Genomic DNA, 20,186 nt, shown 5'->3' with positions numbered 1-20,186 from the left:
GGCCCTAACGAAACTAAATCAGGCCTGCAAAAGGGAGGTCTTCTGCCAGGCATTTGGTTGAGGTTGACTGGAACCAGTAACACCACTGGGCCCCTGAACCTCCCTCCCAGGAATCTATGTACCTGAACTGAACCATGGACCAGTTTGATTGTTGTTCTGTTAAATACTTATTTTCTGTTGTTATTTTTTGTTATTATTACTATTGCTATATTTTACTTGACACAAAACTGAGTTCGAAGTATTGTTCTTTATTTTCCGTGTGAACCAACCTGAGCCTCAGGGGAGGGCGGTATACAAATGCAATAAATAAATAAAGAGAATGGGGGGGGGGGGGAAGCATACCTAGTTGCCAAGCAACTGGAAGACACATTTCAGTTAAATCAAGGAGACCAGGTTCCTCCTTCCTTGTTTTTTCTCAACTGAAAGATGATTATTTTTTTCATTTCTCCCACACCAGCAAAACAAACCAACTGCAATTTCTGCAGAAGTGGATAGTAAAGACCAAGGTACTACGAAGCCTGATGAATGAAAATGCAGACAACATAATGCCAAGAAAAGTCAACAAAAATCTAATATTGTTTTTGTTGTACCTCAAATGAGAGTCTCAAGGCAAGCACATAAAAAGTCCTCCAGAATGTAAATATCTAAAGACTCCTCTGCCACTAAAGTGGGAGAAATTGTGTCTTCACCATAACTAATTTATATAGCACTTTTCAGTGCTTAGGAATCTTTAGGTACATTTCGTTAGCAATCCTAATATCGGTGAGTATTATCCACACACTATTGCAAAAAGGGTGGCTGAGGCCAAGAGACAGCAGTTTTTCAAAGGCCAGATGCAAATACTAATCCATCAAGTCTCAATAATGTAAAAGGCTGCTCTTTGTCAAAGCATGCTGGCAAAAAAAGAGAGACTTCTGGTGGTGAGAAAGTTCCACAAACAGCACTGTGACTGCTTCAAAAATTTTCTTCAGGGCTTCCAAATAATGAAGAAAAGATGACTGGTGATTCTTTCACAAATCTGCTCATGCTGGAAGACTCAGTCACTTGCTCAGATGTGAAATAGTACCTAGCAACGAAAAGCTGGTAATTTCCCTCCTATCCAGCATTGCCTCCATCTGAAACAATCTGCTTGAAATGACGACATCATAGAGACAAACAGATAAAGTATCAAACGCCCTGAATCTTGGTGGGGCTGCCTTCAGAGCCCAAACGATGTAATGGTCACTGTTTTGCTTCATAGCCAGGCCAGGTCTGCTCCTCTGAGGCCTTTTTTTCTCCTATGCTAAATTCTGTGGTTTTCAGTTTTTTTATCTTCTAAAATTTTAGAGCCGTTTATATCTGACCTTGATTATATTTAGCACTTTCACTTCATTCTGAACAGTATGCTTATGAACAACATGCTGCTGTAGTCTTGGGGCTCTAAGACACTGCCATAAATCACAACACAAGCTTTCCAGCATTTAAATAAGGACATTTCCACCATAAGCCAAATGTAAGGGACAAACTTTTCAAGGAAGCCTATCAAAAGCAGGTGATGAAGGAACCTTGCCCAGACATGAGAACTGGAATTCTCACAATACAACAATCATTCAAGGTAGCTCTTCTAAACCTTCACAAGGATATTAGGTAGCAAGGTCCCCTAAAACCCTAGGAATAGACAGAGCTGAAGACTGTGCAACACCCAGTTACTGACTACTCCAACATTCCCCATTTGTATCTGAAGATGTATGCATGCACATGAAAGCTCATATCTTGAATAAAACCTTGTTGTCTTAAAGGTGTCACTGGACTCAAACTTTGTTCCCCTAATTTCCCCATTACCCCTGCAACCAACTGGACAGATTTTTCTCTGTCTCCAAGATGCAGGAAAATTATCTTCCTGTTCTACTGGTGATGGTAACATCAAGGTAGAAAACAGACTGAAAGAGAGGCAAGAAATGACTAACAGAGACAGTGGTTAATGGACGAACCCAAGAGACCAAGGTGTGAACACCCCCCCCCAGAAGCTCACTGTACAATCTTGGGCCAAGCACTCTCTTTCTGCCCTGCCTATCTGGATTGCTGTGGGAATGAAATGGAGAGGGGGAGATAGGTTTGTTAGCTCCACAGGTTCAGGCTGGGGTCCCTCAGTATCTGGAACAGAAGAATGCTGAATTTTAATGCAACATGCTGATGTCACTCGAAAGTGAACCATGGAGTTTTGCCCAAAAGGCAGAATGTCCCTCCTCAATGTTTCCAATGTCACTTCTGGGGAACATCACCATGCTGATTTGCTTCCAAAAAGCACCTCCCCATCACCCATAGGCAGCATGAATGGACCTGGCAACCCCATGGGGAGATGTTACAAGTCATTTTGGGTCATCACTGGGGAGAAAATCTAGGCAGAAATATCTAAATAAATTATATGAATAAATGTCAAAGCATAGAAAGGAGAAAGGTGATTGGCTGCCTGTCTTGATTGACGGGGAAGAGAGGATTGTGTATAGCACATTCTCCTCTTCCACCATTTCAAGCAGCCATGCAAAATGCCAGGAAGCGTAAAACGGCAGCAGAGGAGCCAGGAGGTGAGGAATTCCAGGAGATACGGGTTTTTTTAGAGTTACGTCATTGCGCTGGCGTAAGGCTTTTTTCCCCCTGTGCGGAATGGCCCCAAGTCTAGCTCGTATCTGGATTCAAAATTCAATCCCATCTCAACAACGTGGGACAAGGAACAACATGCTAGTTGCCACCCACCCCTAATCCTGTTTTTAGAAAATTCTGAGTCACCATACCTCCCTTCCCCTTCTCATAAAAGCATCAGGCCAGCCCTGGCTATTGACACATCACAGTTTTTCAACCTCACTAATGTCAGAAGTGCAAACTTAAATGGACTCCAGGGAATGGTAGAGGACAGGAAGGCCTGGAGGATCATTGTCCATGGGGTTGCGATGGGTCAGACACGACTTCGCACATAACAACAATGTCAGAAGAGTTGGACTAGGATCTGGGAGGCCCAAGTTCTACTCCCCATTGCCAAGGAAGCTTGTTGGGTCACCTTGAGACAGTCACACATCCTCAGCCTAGCCTACCTCATAAGATTGCTGCAAGTTTGCTCCTCCTTTTGAAAGAGCCAAGAATGACTTACGCTGCTTTGTCTTCTTTGGGGAGAAAGGCAGGGCAGAAATGAACAGATACACTATACTCTCCTGCTAATCCAATTACAAGGCTTCTGAGACATATTGGAGGTCCATTTGAGAATCCATTGTTTACGAGGCAAATTTCAGAAGAGCCAGAACAAGCCTGCAGCAGTAAAAGTGCAGAGAGTTCTTGAGTGCTTTGTGGCCAGCCTCACTGGGTTTTGGTGGCATGAACTTTCATAGATAGCTAACAACCCATTTAATGTGATTCTCTATCAGACAGGTATTGATTCAGAAGCTGCCTGCAGCTAAAAGTGATTTGTGCTACCTAGCCTTTCACATGACTGTAGCCAGCGTGCTTCAAAAGTCTCAATCACCAATTTCAGCATACACTCTTCGTCCTTTTTGTCCTATAAATCTTTGTTAAACATTCTAGCATGATAACTTGATTGCAAAGCTGATCACAAGGTGTCATGCAATGCACTAGGAGAAATCTCAAGGGGACAGCAAAGGATTTACAGTAAAAAAGCAAGGAACGTGTGTTTCCAAAGCATGCACTTCACATGGAAAAATCTAAAAACCAAGGTCTAACCGGTATGAAGCAGCAGCCTCACTTTGCTGGGAAGAAGCCACAATGGATGGCACTTAGTTGAATTTTTTTTATAACAGGTAAGTCCCTCTAATGTCTTTCAGATGCTTATTGAAACCAGCCTTCATCCCACACAACTTGCAGACAGCAAAGCCTCAAGGCAAAAGCCCCAAGACTTCCCCTCCTCCTGTTGCTTTTTAACATCCAGCTTGGTGAGGCGCTGCGCTTAATTCAAAAGCGAGCAGAACATCCTGTTGTTTTGATTATCATATAAAGGACTGTGCATATTTCCGATGATGTGCTGAACATTCCAAAGCCTCCAGGGAGAGCCCCAGCCATGCGAGGAGGCTCTGATACGTTTTGTATGCTTGCATACCTCCCACCCCATCCCCCTTATAGGCAAAGCTACCTGTGAGGGTGGGGGGGGATCATTTAGAGGGACCAGGCAGCCACCTACCAGCTGACAATGACAGCCATGCTGCCTGCTCTGTTTAAACCCATCTTGGGAAAGAAAGTAAAGGGATCGGGCAGCACATCTGCCATTCTCAGATGGTAAGCAGCTGCCTGGTCCCTTTAAATCCCTCACCTCCACTACCTTTGCTGGCAAAGCGGCCTGTGAAGGTATTGGAGGGTATTTAAAGAGAACCCTTACCTAACACTCATTGTGTTCCTTGAGCCAGGGGTAGTCAACCTGTGGTCCTCCAAATGCTCATGGACTACAATTCCCATGAGCCCCTGCCAGCAAATGCTGGCAGGGGCTCATGGAGATTGTAGTCAATGGAAACCTGGAGGACCACAGGTTGACTACCCCTGCCTTGAGCAATGGACTGTACTGCAAGTTCTTCATAAAAGGTATGACGTGGCTTCCATTTTCTTGAAAGGGGTGGGGGGGGGTTGACAAGAAAAATATGTCAGTATGCCAATATCAGCTGCACTTCCTTATCAGGAATACACTCTGTGGCTGGGTTTGCCGCTTCATAATATATGAAATGATTCTTGAAGATAGCAGCAAGCAAACTCTTCTAATTAATTCTAAGTAGAGGAAACGGTTTCAACAACCAATAAGGCATTGTGCTTCTGTGCTATTTTCCCTATTCCAATGTCTGTCATTAGAACTAGTAGAGCAGTGGTCCCCAACTCCTAGTCTGTGGGCCGGTGCCGGGCCGCAAAGGCCTCGGCGCTGGGCCGCGGCTCCCTCTTCCCGCCCCCCCCCCACAGCGAGAAGCTCACCAGGCTGCGAGCATATCGGCCGCCAAAGCGGCCGATCAGCTTGCGGCCCGGCAAGCTTCTTGCTTTGGGAGGGGGCGGGAAGAGAAGCTTGCCGGGCCGCAAGCTAATCGGCTGCTTCGGCAACCGATTTCCTTGCAGCCTGGAGGGGCGGGGAGAGGGAGCTGCGGCCGCCGGCATGCCGGCGGCGCAAACGCGCACGTGCAGACTTGCCGCTTGTTGCGCGTTTGCGTCCGGGGGCACAAACATGCACGCACGGCAAATACGCGCATGCGCGTTTGCACCGGGGCTGCCGCGCATGTGCGGGGCCCCGGGTCGCCCTCTCCCCACACCCCGGCGCAGCGGTCCGCAGCCTAAGAAAGGTTGCGGACCACTGTAGTAGAGCACTTGCACCTAAGGAAGGCTGCCATGCTTTTGAGTGAAGTTTCTGTTATGGCAGTGGGTATGGGCACAGGGAATGCCTGATGAGCTCTGCCCTGGCCTTTCAGCGGGGTTTTGCCATTTCAGATAGATCCCAAGGCTTCAGGATACCTCCATCCCTAAAGTTGATCAGCTATCTTAAGACCCGGCTTCTTTTCACAAGCCACAGCCACTTTGATGCCAAACTCTTAGCAGACACATCAGCTGCCAGGACAAGAGGAAAAAAAAGGAGAAGAGGCAAAAGACTCACAGGGAACTTTACAATTAATGCGATGGACAACCTGTCGGAAAAGACAACAACAGGGCAATGATGGTGCAGGATCCTACAATGCCATTGTTAGGATATCGTTTATTGGCTTCAATAAATTGTCATGATTCATACAGTTACTGGGTCAGAGATTGGACTGTGGTGTATCTGTGCTTGGTTCAGCAAACCGGACATCTGCCCCAGACTCTCTACCAGACTCTCTTCCAGGGAGGTGAGAATAGGACACAGTGTAAGGCAGGGCTTCTGTTGGGATTTTGATGGGGGGGGGGGGGAAATTGTTTCCAAAGATGCCACTTTTGATCCTCCACCACCACCACCAGAAAAGGACCTGTAGAAACGCCCACTCCTCCCCTGCTCCTCAGGCATCAGTAATCTCTATGGGATCTGTCCCCTCTCTCTTACTCAGAGTATCTAGTCCATAAAAGCCAGACATTATGGAAAATGGACATTATGTCCTGGGCTGGGAAGGAATGCCAGGGGGATGCTGGAGCCAAGACAGACAGCTGGCACGCTTCTCTCACACTGAAAAAACTGGTGGATTTGCCAGCTGCCTTTAGTCCTGGAATATTACGGCACAAAGCAACACCCGGGCAGGCACTCAGCCCAGCTCACCCACCTGGGGACCAGGGAAGGCGCAACAGGCGCCACCCTCTGGACTGCACCCACCCGGCAGCCATCCATGTGTGCAAAGCCCGTGTTTGCTCCTGACCTGATGGCCACCGTGGCGGCCTTAAGCAGACCCGGGCAGGGAAAGGATCCAGGGGCGTAAAGCCAAACTTCTTAGTTGGAAATCCCACCACCCTTCTTGCTTCACAGGGGGGCCCAGGGACGTTACACTCTGCACATGCCTCGCGGCACGGCTTACCTTGGGGTTGGCCAGGAGCTGGTGCTCATCCTGGTGCAGCAGCGCCCGGGCGTTGGACTCGGAGTTGTTGACGTAGATCTGGAGGCAGGGGTACAGGGAGGTGCCCTTGCAGTCCGCGCCGCACGTGAAGGTGCACTCGAAGAGCTCGCCGATCTGCTGCACCGACAGCACCGTGCAGTTGGCCGCTTTGCCTTGCAAGTCCTGCAGCGCCGGGTTGAGCCAGCAGAAGCCCAGGATGAAGAGCGACACGATGCCGGAGACGATCAGGAACAAGCCCAGCCGGATGCTCTTGTCTTCGGCTTCGGTGTACTCGTAAGCGACCCTGAGCTTCGCCATCGCCTTGCCGGAGAGCATGGGAGGCGGCTGGCACGGGAAGCGACGCCGGTCGCTGCGCGAGGCTTCCCGCCCGTGCCCGCCAGGGGACGGAAGAGAAGCCCGAGCAAGAACTACCCGCGGGAAAAGCGAAACAAGCGCCCGCCGGCCCGCTCAGGCCACGCTGCAGAAGGGCTGCCGGCCCGGAATCCAGCCCGGCCAGGGCACGGGGCGCTCTCCTGCGGACGCTGCTAGGACGACCGGCCCACACGCCCCGTGGAGCCCTCGGCTGCCCCCGGGGCTCCCAAGCGACATCCGCCGCAGGTCAGCTCCTTCGCAGGCGAGGCGGAGAGAGAGTGCCGCCGCCGCCCCTCTGCCGTGCACTGCACGGTCGGCCTGGCTGGCTGTTGACGACCGGAGGGAGTGACCCAGCGGAGTGAGGGAGTGAGTGGCTGGCAGCCAGGCGGCAGCGTCGCCGCTCCTCTTCGCCGAACTCATCTCGGGTGAAAGCGCTGGGACAGCTTGGGCCGGGATTATCCCTCCCGGCGATTTAAATCCAGCAGGGCTTGATTGCGACTTTTGATTAAGAGCCTCGGAGGGCCGCCGAGAGGGGGAGGGAGGCTTCAATGGGAGCAGCGCCACGTGCCCGCTCAGCCCGGCGGGGGGCGGGGATTGCAGCACGTGCTCGCCGGGCCCTGGCCCCCGCGCTTGGTGCGGGCTGAGCACGCTCGAAGGGGCCACAGGGATGGCGCGCGGTCGCCCGATGCTTTCGGCAGCTGGCATAGCCGAGGGAGGCACCGAAAGAGATTCGCTTAGATTGACGACGTTGCCCATTTCAAAATGCCAGCGGGAACGCAGCTTTGGAGTGGCTGAAAGAATAGATTTGCACCTTCAGAGAGGACGGCGCGCACGTAGCAAATCTTCGTGCTGGCGAGTCACGCGAGAAAGAAATGCCTCGGAGCCAGTTCCGGAGAGACGACAGCCCGCCCGAACCGAAGTCCTCCCTTCTTCTGGCCGGACGTTAGAAAATCTCCCTGAAAAGGGCGCGGAGGGGGAAGGGCGAGGACGCAGATTCTTCACGCCCTGGTGCGAAGGTCGGAGCAGGCAGGCACCTTCTTCTGGCTAGGATCGCTAAAGCCCATTTTGTGCTGCCAGGGTTTAGCCCAGTGCCATCGGGCTCTTGTAAGGTTGGCCCAGAGGCCCCATGCAACTTTCTAGAGTCAGTTTGGTGTAGTGGTTAAGAGCTGCAGGAGACTCTGATCTAGAGCAGTGGTCCCCAACCTTTTCATCACCGGGGACCACTCAACGCCAGAAGGCCAGAAGGGGGGGGGGGGTAGTTTACTCATCCAATCTCAACGCTCTCTGATCACTATGGTAATGTTTAAACATCCCTTCAAAATAAGATACAGACACGCCACAACAATGAACATAAGGAACATTTTATTTTCATGGAAATTTTAACTCATGACAATGACAAATCAATGGGAACCCTGAGCTTGTTTCTCTGCAACGAGATAGTCCCATCTGGGAGTGATGGGAGACAATGACACCCGAAGTGTGTTGTACGGGGGGGGGGGGGGAGGTGTCCTTCAGGGCCCACCTTCAATTAGTCGAAGGACCACATGTGGTCTGCAGCCCCCAGGTTGGGGATCGCTAATCTAGAGAACCAGCCTTGATTTCCTTCCTCTTCCACATGCAGTCAGCTGGGTGACCTTGGCTCAGGTACAGTTCTCTCAGCTCCCCCCCCCCCAACTTGTGGAAAAAGCAGGGTCTAATTTTTTCTCTCTGCCTTAGACTACAGCTAATGAGAACTGGCGTTTTCTCAACAAGCAGTCAACATTCTTTTCCTATAACCTCCAGGTCAACAGCAGTTAATCTCTCACCCCTAGAGTCTGGTACTGCCCTACAGGTAGTCAGTAAAGAGCCAATATATTACTTTGGCTGACTGCTTTAGAGATCAACTCAACTGACCCCCACCAAGCCCTTGAGCATACAGTACTAGTCAGGGGCACATGGGTGTAGGTTTTGTGTCTGTGTCTGTCTTGGTGTGGGGCTATACCCTTGTATGTATCTTGGTAGACTGGTGTCAGCCCTACATTCAACATTGATTGCCTTTGAAATCAAGACCCACGACTAAGCATTCAGTGGAGGCCTAAAACATTAGGATACATTTTACCTTTATAGGACAGGAAACAACATGAGAGTGAAGTCAACTTAAAAGCTAATGAACTGGTTATGGCATCAGATTTTGTGACGGGAGCCCAGTTTGTCAGATGCATTGATGGTATATTTCTTCTTAGGTCGTTATTAGTAGCTCTAATAGTGTTTCATAACAAATGGATAGATTCAAATGAGTAGCCGTGTTGGTTTGAAGTAGTACAATTCATCTTTTGGCAGGGAATTATCATGTGGCTGTGTGTGGATGCTGTGACACAGTTTACTAATGTAACAGCAATAACACTTGCTTATATATTCCTACTATTACGATGGTCAATTCTTATTCTGACGAAGAGTGCTTGCACTCGAAAGCTCATGCCTTGAATAAATCTTTGTTGGTCTTAAAGGTGCTACTGGACTCTGATTATATCATACCAAATGATTAGGCTTCAGGAATGCATCATACACCACTCTTATACAATGAATAGTTAGATTCTCCATCTTCCCACTGAGATACAAAAAATCTCCCATATTAAAATTTCAAGTTACACTTTGTTAAGTATAAGTTGCCTAGATATATAGGTTTAGCACATTGTATTTTATTGTATAACATAACTGTAGGAAGAAACAATATTAAAATATAAATTAGCTCAAGGTATTATTGAGCTCTGCTTTGTAACTATTAAGAGAATAATTTCATGTTACCAAATACAAATTCCAATATAAATTTAATTAAATATGCAATAATTTGATTTCTTGCTCATTTCTTAGACTGCATTCTACACACATTGCCTTATATGGGGAAAAAGTATATGGAAATAGATTATTTATTTATTTATTTATTATATTTGTATACTGCCCTTCCCCGAGGCTCAGCACAGTTCATATGGGTTCCAAAGTAACTATACATCAAAACCAGTTTTTCACATTGAATAGAATAATGGCAATGGTAATGAGAATAATAATAACAAGAGAATAACAATCCAACAGGTCCATGGTTGTCCAACTCCAGTGCATGGATTCCTGGGAGGGAGGCTCAGGGGCCCAGTGGGTGTTTTGGTTCCAGTCAACCTCAACCAAATGCCTGGCAGAGGAGCTCCCTTTTGCAGGCCCTCTGGAACTGGTCTCTGGTAGCTCATTCCACCAGGTAGAGGACAGGATAGAGAAGGCTCTGGCCCTGGTTGAGGTTAAGCAGGCTTCCTTGGAGCCAGGGATCAATAGCCAGTTGGAGGTGGTGGAGTGCAATGTTTTTTGAAGAGCATAGGCAGAAAGACGGTCCCTCAGATACACTGGACCCTGACCACGTATGGCTTTGAAGGTGATTACCAGAGCCTTTAACCTAATCCGGAATTTGACTGGTAGCCTCTGCAGTTGTTGGAGGATAGATTGGATTTGGGACCTTTTTGAAGAGCATAGGCAGAAAGACGGTCCCTCAGATACACTGGGCCCTGACCACGTATGGCTTTGAAGGTGATTACCAGAGCCTTTAACCTAATCCGGAATTTGACTGGTAGCCACTGCAGTTGTTGGAGGATAGATTGGATTTGGGACCTCCATGGTGTTGTTGTGAGGACCCTGGCTGCTGCATTTTGGACCAGCTGTAGTTTCTGAATCAAGGTTAAGGGCAGGCCTGTGTAGAGTGAGTTACAGAAGTCCCGTCTAGAAGTGACCGTCGCATGGATCACTGGCTAGGTGTTCTGAAGCCAAGTAGGGTGCTCGTGGTTTGGCTTAGAATCATAGAATCATAGAGTTGGAAGGGGCCATACAGGCCATCTAGTCCAACCCCCTGCTCAACGCTGGATCAGCCCTAAGCATTCTAAAGCAAGCTTGAGGAAGATGGTAGAATGCCAGCTGCACTGGTGTTGTGACCTGAGCCTCCATTGAGAGGGAAGCATCCAGGATCACGCCCAGGTTCCTGGCAGACTGAGCCACTGATAGCTGCACACCATTCAGGTTGAGTAGGTGTGCTTCCACACATGGACCCTGCTTAGCCATAGGACCTCTGTCTTTGAAGGATTGAGCTTCAGACAATTCGGCTTGAGCCATTTCACCACTGCTTCCAGGCAGCTGGCTAATGCTTCTGGTGGAGAGTCAAGAAGGGGCTAACAATACATAATATACTAATTAAGGCAATGTAAAATACAAATTATTTACCAAAGAATATTTTATTTTAAAACAAAGTCCACAATTTCTTAGGGGAAAGACACACTTCAGGAAATTTTCTTTACAATCCCTGGAAATTAGTAGTTAGTCCCTGGAAATTAGCAGGAAGAACAGGCCAGTACAATCCTAAATGGACTTCTTATTTTCTAAGCCCACTGACTCCAACAAACATAGAAGGATGTCACTCTGTTAGGATTGCGCTATAAGGTCAGTAAGGTAGTTTTAAGATTCTGGTTTTTTTAATCTCCAAAAACCTGTTTGCAGCTTTCTTAATCAAGCTACAAACATTTAAACATTAAACACCTAGTTGAATGTTAGGTTTGTGTAATTCTTGCCATTCCATAAATACATACCGTATTTGTCGGCATACAAGACGAATGGGCGTATAAGACGACCCCCCAACATTTCCACTCAAAATATAGAGTTTGTTATATACTCGACATCTAAGACTATCCCCTCTTCCACACACCAAATAAAACGTAAAAGAGCATCAGAAGGGGGGGGGGAGAGAGCCATAAAAAAAGAAAAGAAAGCAAGAAAGTATGCTCGGATTAGTGATTACCTCCCTTCCCCCCAAAAAAGGCGAGATTAGAGGGGTAACTCTCTCTCTCTCTCTCTCTCTCAGAGGTGGCACCTCTGTGCATTGAACTGAAACAACTTCCTCTGCTTATTTAACTGCAAACAAAAAGGGAGTGAGCAAGCGAGCGGAGGGCAGAGCAAGGAGTAGTGTTCCCTGTGTGCCAAGCTTTCAAGCCCCAGCACTGGGCTGGCCGTGTGTGCTCTCTTCCTGAATGGGAGTGGCTTCAAAACACCAGAAATCACGAAAGGGGAAGGGAGGGGAGCAGAGGCTGGCACCTCATCCCCCCCAGCCACTCACTCGCCCGGCTGGCCCTTCGGGAGCTCTCTCTCTCCCCCTCCCACTTCAGACTCTTATGTGGGAGGGACGGCCCTGTCGCTGCTGTGGCGAGGTGGGGCGTGCACGCAGGCACAAATTTTGCGGGCCCAGCGATTTCCGAGCCGGGAGGGGTTCACAAGACAGCAGCAGAGTTGGTCAGCCCAGTCAGTGGGGGGTCCTCCGCCTTGGCGGAGGTAATTCTGGTCACCTTACACTATGGGTGAGCGTCGGGAGGCCACTATGGGCAGCTATATCTATCCCAACTGAAGTGCACCCGGCGTATAGGATGACCCCCCCCCACTTGGAGGCATATTTTTCAGGGGGGGGGAAGTCATCTTATAAGCCAGCAAATACAGTAAAATATGTACAAGAATAGGATGTCTTCTGTAGCTTGTTTCATTGAATTTTCCCAACACAAATGGCATTTCTGCATACAGTGGCTACAAGGCAAAATGGCCACTACTACAGTGAATCTTATGTTGACATAATCAGCATGTTTCAGAAGCATCATCGAGCCTCTTGTGGCGCAGAGTGGTAAGGCAGCAGACATGCAGCCTGAATCTCTGCCCAATGAGGCTGGGAGTTCAATCCCAGCAGCTGGCTCAAAGTTGACTCAGCCTTCCATCCTACCGAGGTCGGTAAAATGAGTACCCAGCTTGATGGGGGGTAAACGGTAATGACTGGGGAAGGCACTGGCAAACCACCCCGTATTGAGTCTGCCATGAAAACGCTAGAGGGCGTCACCGGGTCAGACATGACCCGGTGCTTGCACAGGGGATACCTTTACCTTACCTTTATAAGCATCATCAGAAGTACAATAATGGCAGTAGAGAATAGATTGAGTAAACACAGCAATAGTTAATTCCTTGGAAACTATAATTATCCACGTTTTATTATGCTATTTACATACTCAGGATGAAGGAACATTCACCTCATGATGACAACAGGAACACCATGACAACATTAAATAATCCAGTTCATCTTCTCCCACATATGGTCCACAAGCAGGTGGCTTTGATTGACTTCATTGGCGTGTTCGATCTCTGCCTGCTTCTGCTAATTCGGCAATTTCAGTGTTCCCCTTTGCAAAAGGCTAAGCAGGATATGGGAAGAAGACACTGCTGCCTAATAGTTACAGGGCTAGCTGGCTGGGAAAGGGAGGGCATGCAGCCCATTCCACTATATTCTAGGATGGCTTCTTTAGCAAAAGGCTCTGCCTGATTTTTCCAAGTGGTAACATCTGTGGAGTTTTTCTGGCATCCTTTGACATGGGTAACTCTGGTGGGGACAGTTCTAGCCTAAATTAGGATAACTATTTAAAGTCATTTGTCTATATGGGATATTGGTTTTCTGAGTTAAGTTTTGTAGCCACTGGCTAGCCACACAGGAAGCCAACCAGTGGCCACTTTTGCAGTCCAGTCCAAATCTGTATAAATAGGAAGGGGACAGTCAAGTTGCTCAGGCTCTAGGATGGCCTGGAGAGCTTTTTTCTTCTACAGCCTGAGTAGAATTAAGATGAGCTGTGCCTTTAAGGATGTAGGAGTCAATCATACAGATTGCTCCATAATCTTGTTTTGGGGTGCCACGAATATGCAAAGAACCAGCACATCTTGACATACAAGCTGTACTTCTTCCTTGGCAGGTATTAAATTATTTAGACTTGGTGTTGTGTCAGGACTGGATACACAATTAACTGGACTCTTACCTTCCAGAGTAAGTGAATAAATGAGCGTTGGAGGGTTGGGCATCCATGGCTCCCCACTGAGTGATGGTTATGATAGGTGAACTGGCACAGATTGAAACCTGCATGACTAGCCCTGGAAGCCAACAAAAACACCTGTTCCTCAGTTCCTTCACTACCAAGCTGAAGCTGCTCTTTTTCTTCTGTGGTTATGCTAACTCAGGTCATGTTGATTTCACTATACCAGTGTAATCTGAAGTGGCAACAGCACAGAGAATTTAGCAGCAAATTTAATCTCACCCAGCCTGTGCAGCTCAAAGGACAGGACTACATTTGAAGCATCCTAGCTAATCTAGAGTATCAGTAGGATGGCAGCATACAGAAAATTGATTCAACAAACATATTCCTTAATACAAGTTCACTTAAGCATTCAGATGAACAAATAATTTTGTCTTCAGGTTCATATTAAGGCCAATAAAGATGTGGTGGCCACATTATTTTAATCACTGTTTCTGAAATCTATGCAGTCCCTCAATTTTCGGGACGGTTTCTTTTAAATCAAGTAACAGGGTGCTAATCTGTTTAGTAAATCTTCAAGTAAAGTCATGAATGTGCAGGAGAAATGACATGATCTTTCCTTTTCACTAGGAAAGCACGCAAGCAGAAGTTCCTTAAGATAAAGATGGTATCTGCTAAGCTCAGGTGAAGCCACACAATACTGAAAAAGATGAATCCTCAACATACTGAGTCATGTTAATACTGAAAACTGCAAATCTTTTCAGCAATTCAGAGCAACTGCCGTAAATTATATCAAACCTTTCCAAAACAGTTGCTTATTCTAGAATCCGGACTAAATAAAACAGTAAGCCCTTTAGGGGCGGGATGTGTCCGGGATGAGGAAGGGTCCGGATCGGACCCTTCCTCCGGACAGACCATCGGAAGGACCAATCGATTGGTCCCTCTGATTTCCGCCCCGGAGCAACTGTGAGCCGCTCCTTTGCCGGCGGGTTCGCGACTCCCGATGCGTCAGGCCGCCGGCAAGGGAATCCCGGTGGCCTGACGCAGTGAGAGGCGCAAAGCACCTCTCGCCACGTCAGGCCGCAGCCCAATGAGCCCCCAGTTTAGGTAGACTACAATGTTCAAGAAAAATAAGCCTGCACATACCCACCTGCCTTCCAAAGGAAAATTGTGAGTGAAACTGATAGGCTTGATCCACTGATGTGCGAGCAGAGAAGAAAAAGTCCTTACTGAAACTATGCTTGGGCAAGCAGTACAACAATGGCTGCAGCAGCACTCTGTACTTTTTAATATATTTTTTGATGAAATAATGTGCATGTGGAGCACTGAAATGTATCACAGACCATCCCCAGCATTTAATTTAGTTTTGAAACGGTACAGGAATAAGTAGCTTGGGCAGTGTCTCTTATACTGGAACTCTCTCTTATAATTTCAGACCTCCTGGCTGAGCAAAGATGGTTGTGGGATCCAACTCATTAAGTGCTCCAACTTGAAATACACTACCTAGTTTTAAAATTGTTGCCGGTGCACTAATGTAAAAGGATTCACCACCATTAGTGCAGCACACTGTATGGAAATGATTGTACAACAGAATAAACTGTGTGGGAAGGCCATGGAACCCTTTCTTGGAAAGGATGAAGCTTTTGCTGCACACCATTTAGACATGATATTCTTGTTGACAAGTTAGTAAAATGTCAATGTCAATAGTCAGACTTTATTGTACTATGCTATAGGTGTGGATCCTAATTTTGTCAGGTGGATCAATAACTGGTTGACAGATCATACTCAAAGGGTGCTTGTTAATGGTTCAGCATTCTCTGGGAGAAGAGTAACAAGTGGAGTGCCCCAGGGATCTGTCCTAGGGCCTGTGTTGTTCAACATATTGATAAATTATTTGGAGGGATTAGAGGGGGTACTTATTAAATTTGTAGATGATATTAAACTGGGAGAGGTAGCAAACATAACAGAAGACAGAATCAGACATTAAACATGCATCAGTAGTGTGATTTGGTGGCCAAAAAGACAAGTGGGATTTTGGGCTGTATCAAACGGAGTATCATGTCCAGATGACGGGAGGTGATGGCACCGCTTTACTCTGCTCTGCTTCGGCCTCACTTGGAGTACTGTGTTCAGTTTTGGGCACCACAGTTGAAGAGGGATGGAGCAAAGTTATTCTCTCTTGCCCCAGAGGGACAGACCAGAACCAATGGAATGAAATTAATTCAAAAGAAAATCCATCTAAACATCCAGAACTTCCTGACAGAGCGGTTTCTCAGTGGTACAGGCTTCCTTGAGCGGTGGTGGGTTCTCCATCTTTGGAAATGTTTAAAAAGAGGCTGGATAGCCATCTGATGGAGAGACTGATTCTGTGAAGGTTGAAGGGGGTGGCAGGTTACAGTGGATGAGTGACAGGGTTGTGAATGTCCTGCACTGTGCAGGGGGCAGGGGTCCCTTTCCAACTCTGTTATTCTATTATTCTAATAGGCATCTTGTTTTGATGACGGCTGAGGGTGCAGCAGTGTTCTTTCCAGCTCTGCCGATCACTTGCTTAATTTATAGGTCTTACAATTAGTGGATCAGGCAGGCAGTAATGAAACAGACAAGTGAATATTGGGGGGGGGGGAGGAGAGAATTACCTTGATAACTAATCATTCCAACCCATGCTAGGATACAGAACTATATTCCAGTTAAGAATCCTATGCATTTTACAATGCCTTAACTGTGCTTATTCTCAAAAGTGAAGCTTATTGAAAACTTATTAATATACAACTCCAAAGAGTTTTGCTTCTCTCCCCACTATATTTATCGCACATGTGCATCACTTGGACCATGGATTCCACTGCTCCTTGGGAGTGCCAACATTCCACCAAAGTGAATCAAGCTCACAGCATGGTTTGATACTAAAATAAAAAGGATTTCCATCGCTAAAGAACATAATTCGATCTGAATGAAAAGAACTAGATATTCTATACCTCCATGTTTCAGTTGTAACCTGCCTCGAGTCTTTGGGGGAAGGTGGATAATAAATGAATAATAATAGTTTTATTGGAGAGAACTGTAATACTTGGTTTAAATTTTTGAATAAGCCAGACTGCCAGTCAAGCTTGCATTTAATTTTAGTGAATATAATATATACATTAAGGGAACAGAGCTAGAATTAAAACTTCTGCTAAACTAGAACTGGATGGCTATCTTTTCAGTAATTTCATTTTGAAACTGATTACCTCTCTGAATTGTCAACAGTGCAAGCTTGAAGAAGCATCAGGGATGAACAAAAATATTCAGTGCTTAAAACCAACCTTCATTTTTGCTGTAGGATATTGTACAATCGTGCGCTGCAGTTACACCAACTTATTTACAAGTGGCTTTAGTTAAAGTAAATGGAAATACTTACATAAGAAAGTGTATTCAAAACAGCAGTCTTTTTAAAAATGGCTGCTGGAAGTGGTGACCCGGACTAGTTCAATCTTGTCACATCTCAGCAGAGTCGGTCCTGATTATTACTTGGACTAGCAAGAAAGCCCATTGCAACCAGGAATGCAATGGGTGCTAGGACCCAGGGAGTTGCAGGTGTGTATGTGTCTCTTTCTCCCTCTTGCTGCATGTGTGTTGGTGTGTTGGAGGTATAGCAGGTAATCAGGAATGGTTTGTAGGAGGAAAGGAGGGCTTGTGTGCAGTTTGGGGCAGCTCTCTGTCTCTGTTGCAGCAGAGGCGGCTCTCTCTGTGTCTATCACTCCATGGCAGCAGGAGCCATAGCAGGTAATGAGGGCTCATTCTTAGGAGGGAAGCAGGGCTGGTCAGCAGCTTGGGGCAACTCTCTCTGTGTCTCTGCCTCCCTCGCAGCAGGAGTGATAGGAGGGAGTGAGGGCTCGTGTTCGGTCTGGCAGGGTTCTGTGTGTCTCTGTCTCTGGCGCATCTGAGAGGAATGTGGCTAGCGTCCAGGGAGGGAGGGCGGGAGCGTTGCTGGCTGCACTCTGATTGGCCCTATTCCAACTTGGACAGCCAGACACATTCCATCCGCCCCCCAGGCTGTTTCACAAATATATGGAGGAACCATGGATAAGGATGAAAGATTGCCAAGGAAATCCAGGGATGCTACACAGAGGCAGGCAATGTCAAACCATTTCTGATCATTTCTTACCTTGAAACCCCTGCAGAATCACCATAGGTCAGCTGCAACTTGATGACCCTTCCCACCTCTATCACCAGAAAAGAAAAAGGTTATGGACAGATCCAAACCAATAAAAGGAGCAGCACATTAAACATGGCAAGGCTCCATTAGACACCACTGTATCTGAAGCTCACTCAGAAGCATGGCCATGTTGAGCCTGGTGTTTCCTCATTTGGAATACTGCATACATACAGCTATGGTCATCATATCTCAAAAAGGCTGTTGCAGAGCTGGAAAATATATGTAAGAGGGCAAGCAAAGCAATTAAACCCATAAAGAAAGCAGGAGATTCTAGGACTTTTCCATCTGTGAAAAAGATGGCTAATGGGGAACGTAACAGGTTTATAAAATTATAAATGGGGACATGCAGTACTTGCAGCAGGAATCCTTCCCTCAGTCACCACTGTTGTTAGGTGAATGCAGCTTCCAGCCAATCCTTTGTTATCACAGCTGCTACCACCTGGATCCACTTGCCAGCTTGAGGGGGCGCTGAGGAATTCTAACACAACTCCTTGGATGCCAGCTGGACAGCAAGGACCCCTCCCCCCAATTCCTCTGACTGCCGGTTCAGTGAGTGAGCAGCTTGTTGACTTGGGGGGGGGGGTGTCTGTGTAGCAAGGGCTTGTGTACCTCACCATGCCCGAATTCTCTCCTTCCCGGCTCAGTGGGTGAGCAGGCCTACTAACTCAGCAGGGAGCAGTAAAGACTCCTGCACAACCTGGCCAATATTCTCCTTGCCAGCTCAGCAGGACCCATGAGATTCATACTGATTCATAAGGATAGCATCAATGGTCATTAGTCACAGCTAAGGAAATCTCTGCATATAGGGATTACAAACTTCGGAATACTAGTGCTGGGAGGCACTGCCTTGGCATCTGTACCTTGTTTGTTTAACTTCCAGGGCAACTGGTTGGCTGGTGGCTGTGTCAAACAGGATGCTGGACTATATGGACCACTGTTATGATCCAAAATCTTTATAACTTAGGGCTTTTATCAGGAAAACTAAGCCAGGGTCCCTCTGAGCCCTGCTTCCCAGACTAGTAAGCAGTGATCAAATTCGTGAGGTTAAATGCACACAAGACGACCAAAATCTTTAGAAAAATACACACAGGCTTACTGAGCAAATAAAATTAAAAATATGATTAGGAACACAGTCTACAGCTAATGAGTAAAGAAAACAACAAAAGCTGATGTTTTCTGACACTTTTGTTCATGGTATTAACTGGTGGACCATTAAAAATTGCAAAGTTCAGGCTAGAGCTTTGTGTCTCTGTCCCTTGGGATCAAAAGTTAGCATAGCATCACCTTTATCTAAGGCCTAATTAAGGTTTCTTGCTTTCTGGCATCAGGCAGTCTTTGGAATCCAATCAGACCGTTAATTAACTGGAGCCCTTCAAGAGAAGATGCAACTTACTCCTGGCTCCCCTCTCCAATCTAGTTGCTGAGCTGAACACAGGTTTTTTTCACTTGGTCAATTACTGCATTCTGATATCAGGTCTTGAAAGAGATACAGATAATATCTGTGAAAGAGGCTAATTAGAAATACCTGCAAACTGAAACAGATCCACTAGTATTCATATTAACCCTTGGTAAAACTAGGGTGCTTTGCCTCACACCTTTCTTTTTGATGAGGTAAGATTCATTTCTATGAAACAGCCATGGAAATTGTGATACAAAAACATGAGCTGAGGAGACAAAAGGCTCATTTATCTAGCTTTTAATCAAGCCAGATTACAGCACAGTACCAAAGCAGAACAAGTAAGCAGATCAAGACAGCCTAACCTAGAGTTTCCTAGCCATGGTGCTAATGGTACCATGGCATTGGGGGGGGGGGGTCAAAATGGCAGCTGGAGAGAGCCCCCACACATTGTAGGCTGCCATTTCTAGTTCTGAAGAAGATAAAAGGATTTTAAAATTCTACTCCTATTTGGACAGGTTGGCCCACCCCCTTCCAGAGTGACCAATGATGGGCCTGGAGGGGGTGAGAAGGGGAATGGCCCCGGTCATTTAAGCCTTTCCAGGCCAAGGCTCCTCTCACTTCTGGGGGCATGGTAGGGAAATCGCCAGATGACTTCAATTTCTAGTACCCTGAAGCCTGAAAAATATTTCAGCAGTATCTCCATGGTCAAAAGGTTGAAAAAGGCTGGTCTAACCCTGCAATGCAAGGAAGAAAAATCTATAATCTATTGTGATCTGGGTAAAAATGTCTTCTTGAATACATAAAGTGCTCCCACAAACATTAATCATAGTTAACCTCCACCAAAGTAAATGGGACAAATTATTGATTAACGCAATCGTTTTAAA

The 20,186-nt window shown here is 46.8% G+C and overlaps 2 protein-coding genes across 2 annotated transcripts in view; both read right to left on the bottom strand.

The window, feature by feature from the left end:
• The window catches only part of KCNMB4 (potassium calcium-activated channel subfamily M regulatory beta subunit 4), a 31,437-nt gene extending 23,648 nt beyond the window's left edge, over nucleotides 1–7,789 (bottom strand). The window contains exon 1 of the mRNA XM_077338794.1: nucleotides 6,486–7,789. Coding sequence (XP_077194909.1) covers nucleotides 6,486–6,839 — 354 coding nt within the window. The 5' untranslated portion in view covers nucleotides 6,840–7,789. The remainder of the gene's footprint in view (nucleotides 1–6,485) is intronic.
• The window catches only part of MYRFL (myelin regulatory factor like), a 512,195-nt gene that overhangs the window by 311,106 nt on the left and 180,903 nt on the right, over nucleotides 1–20,186 (bottom strand). The gene's annotated exons all lie outside the window — the stretch shown is intronic.

Source organism: Paroedura picta, chromosome 5 (genome assembly GCF_049243985.1).
Source record: "Paroedura picta isolate Pp20150507F chromosome 5, Ppicta_v3.0, whole genome shotgun sequence".
Classification (NCBI taxonomy): Eukaryota; Metazoa; Chordata; class Lepidosauria; order Squamata; family Gekkonidae; genus Paroedura; species Paroedura picta.
The sequence above is the reverse complement of the archived record's forward strand: the minus strand, read 5'-3'. Positions and strand labels throughout refer to the sequence as shown.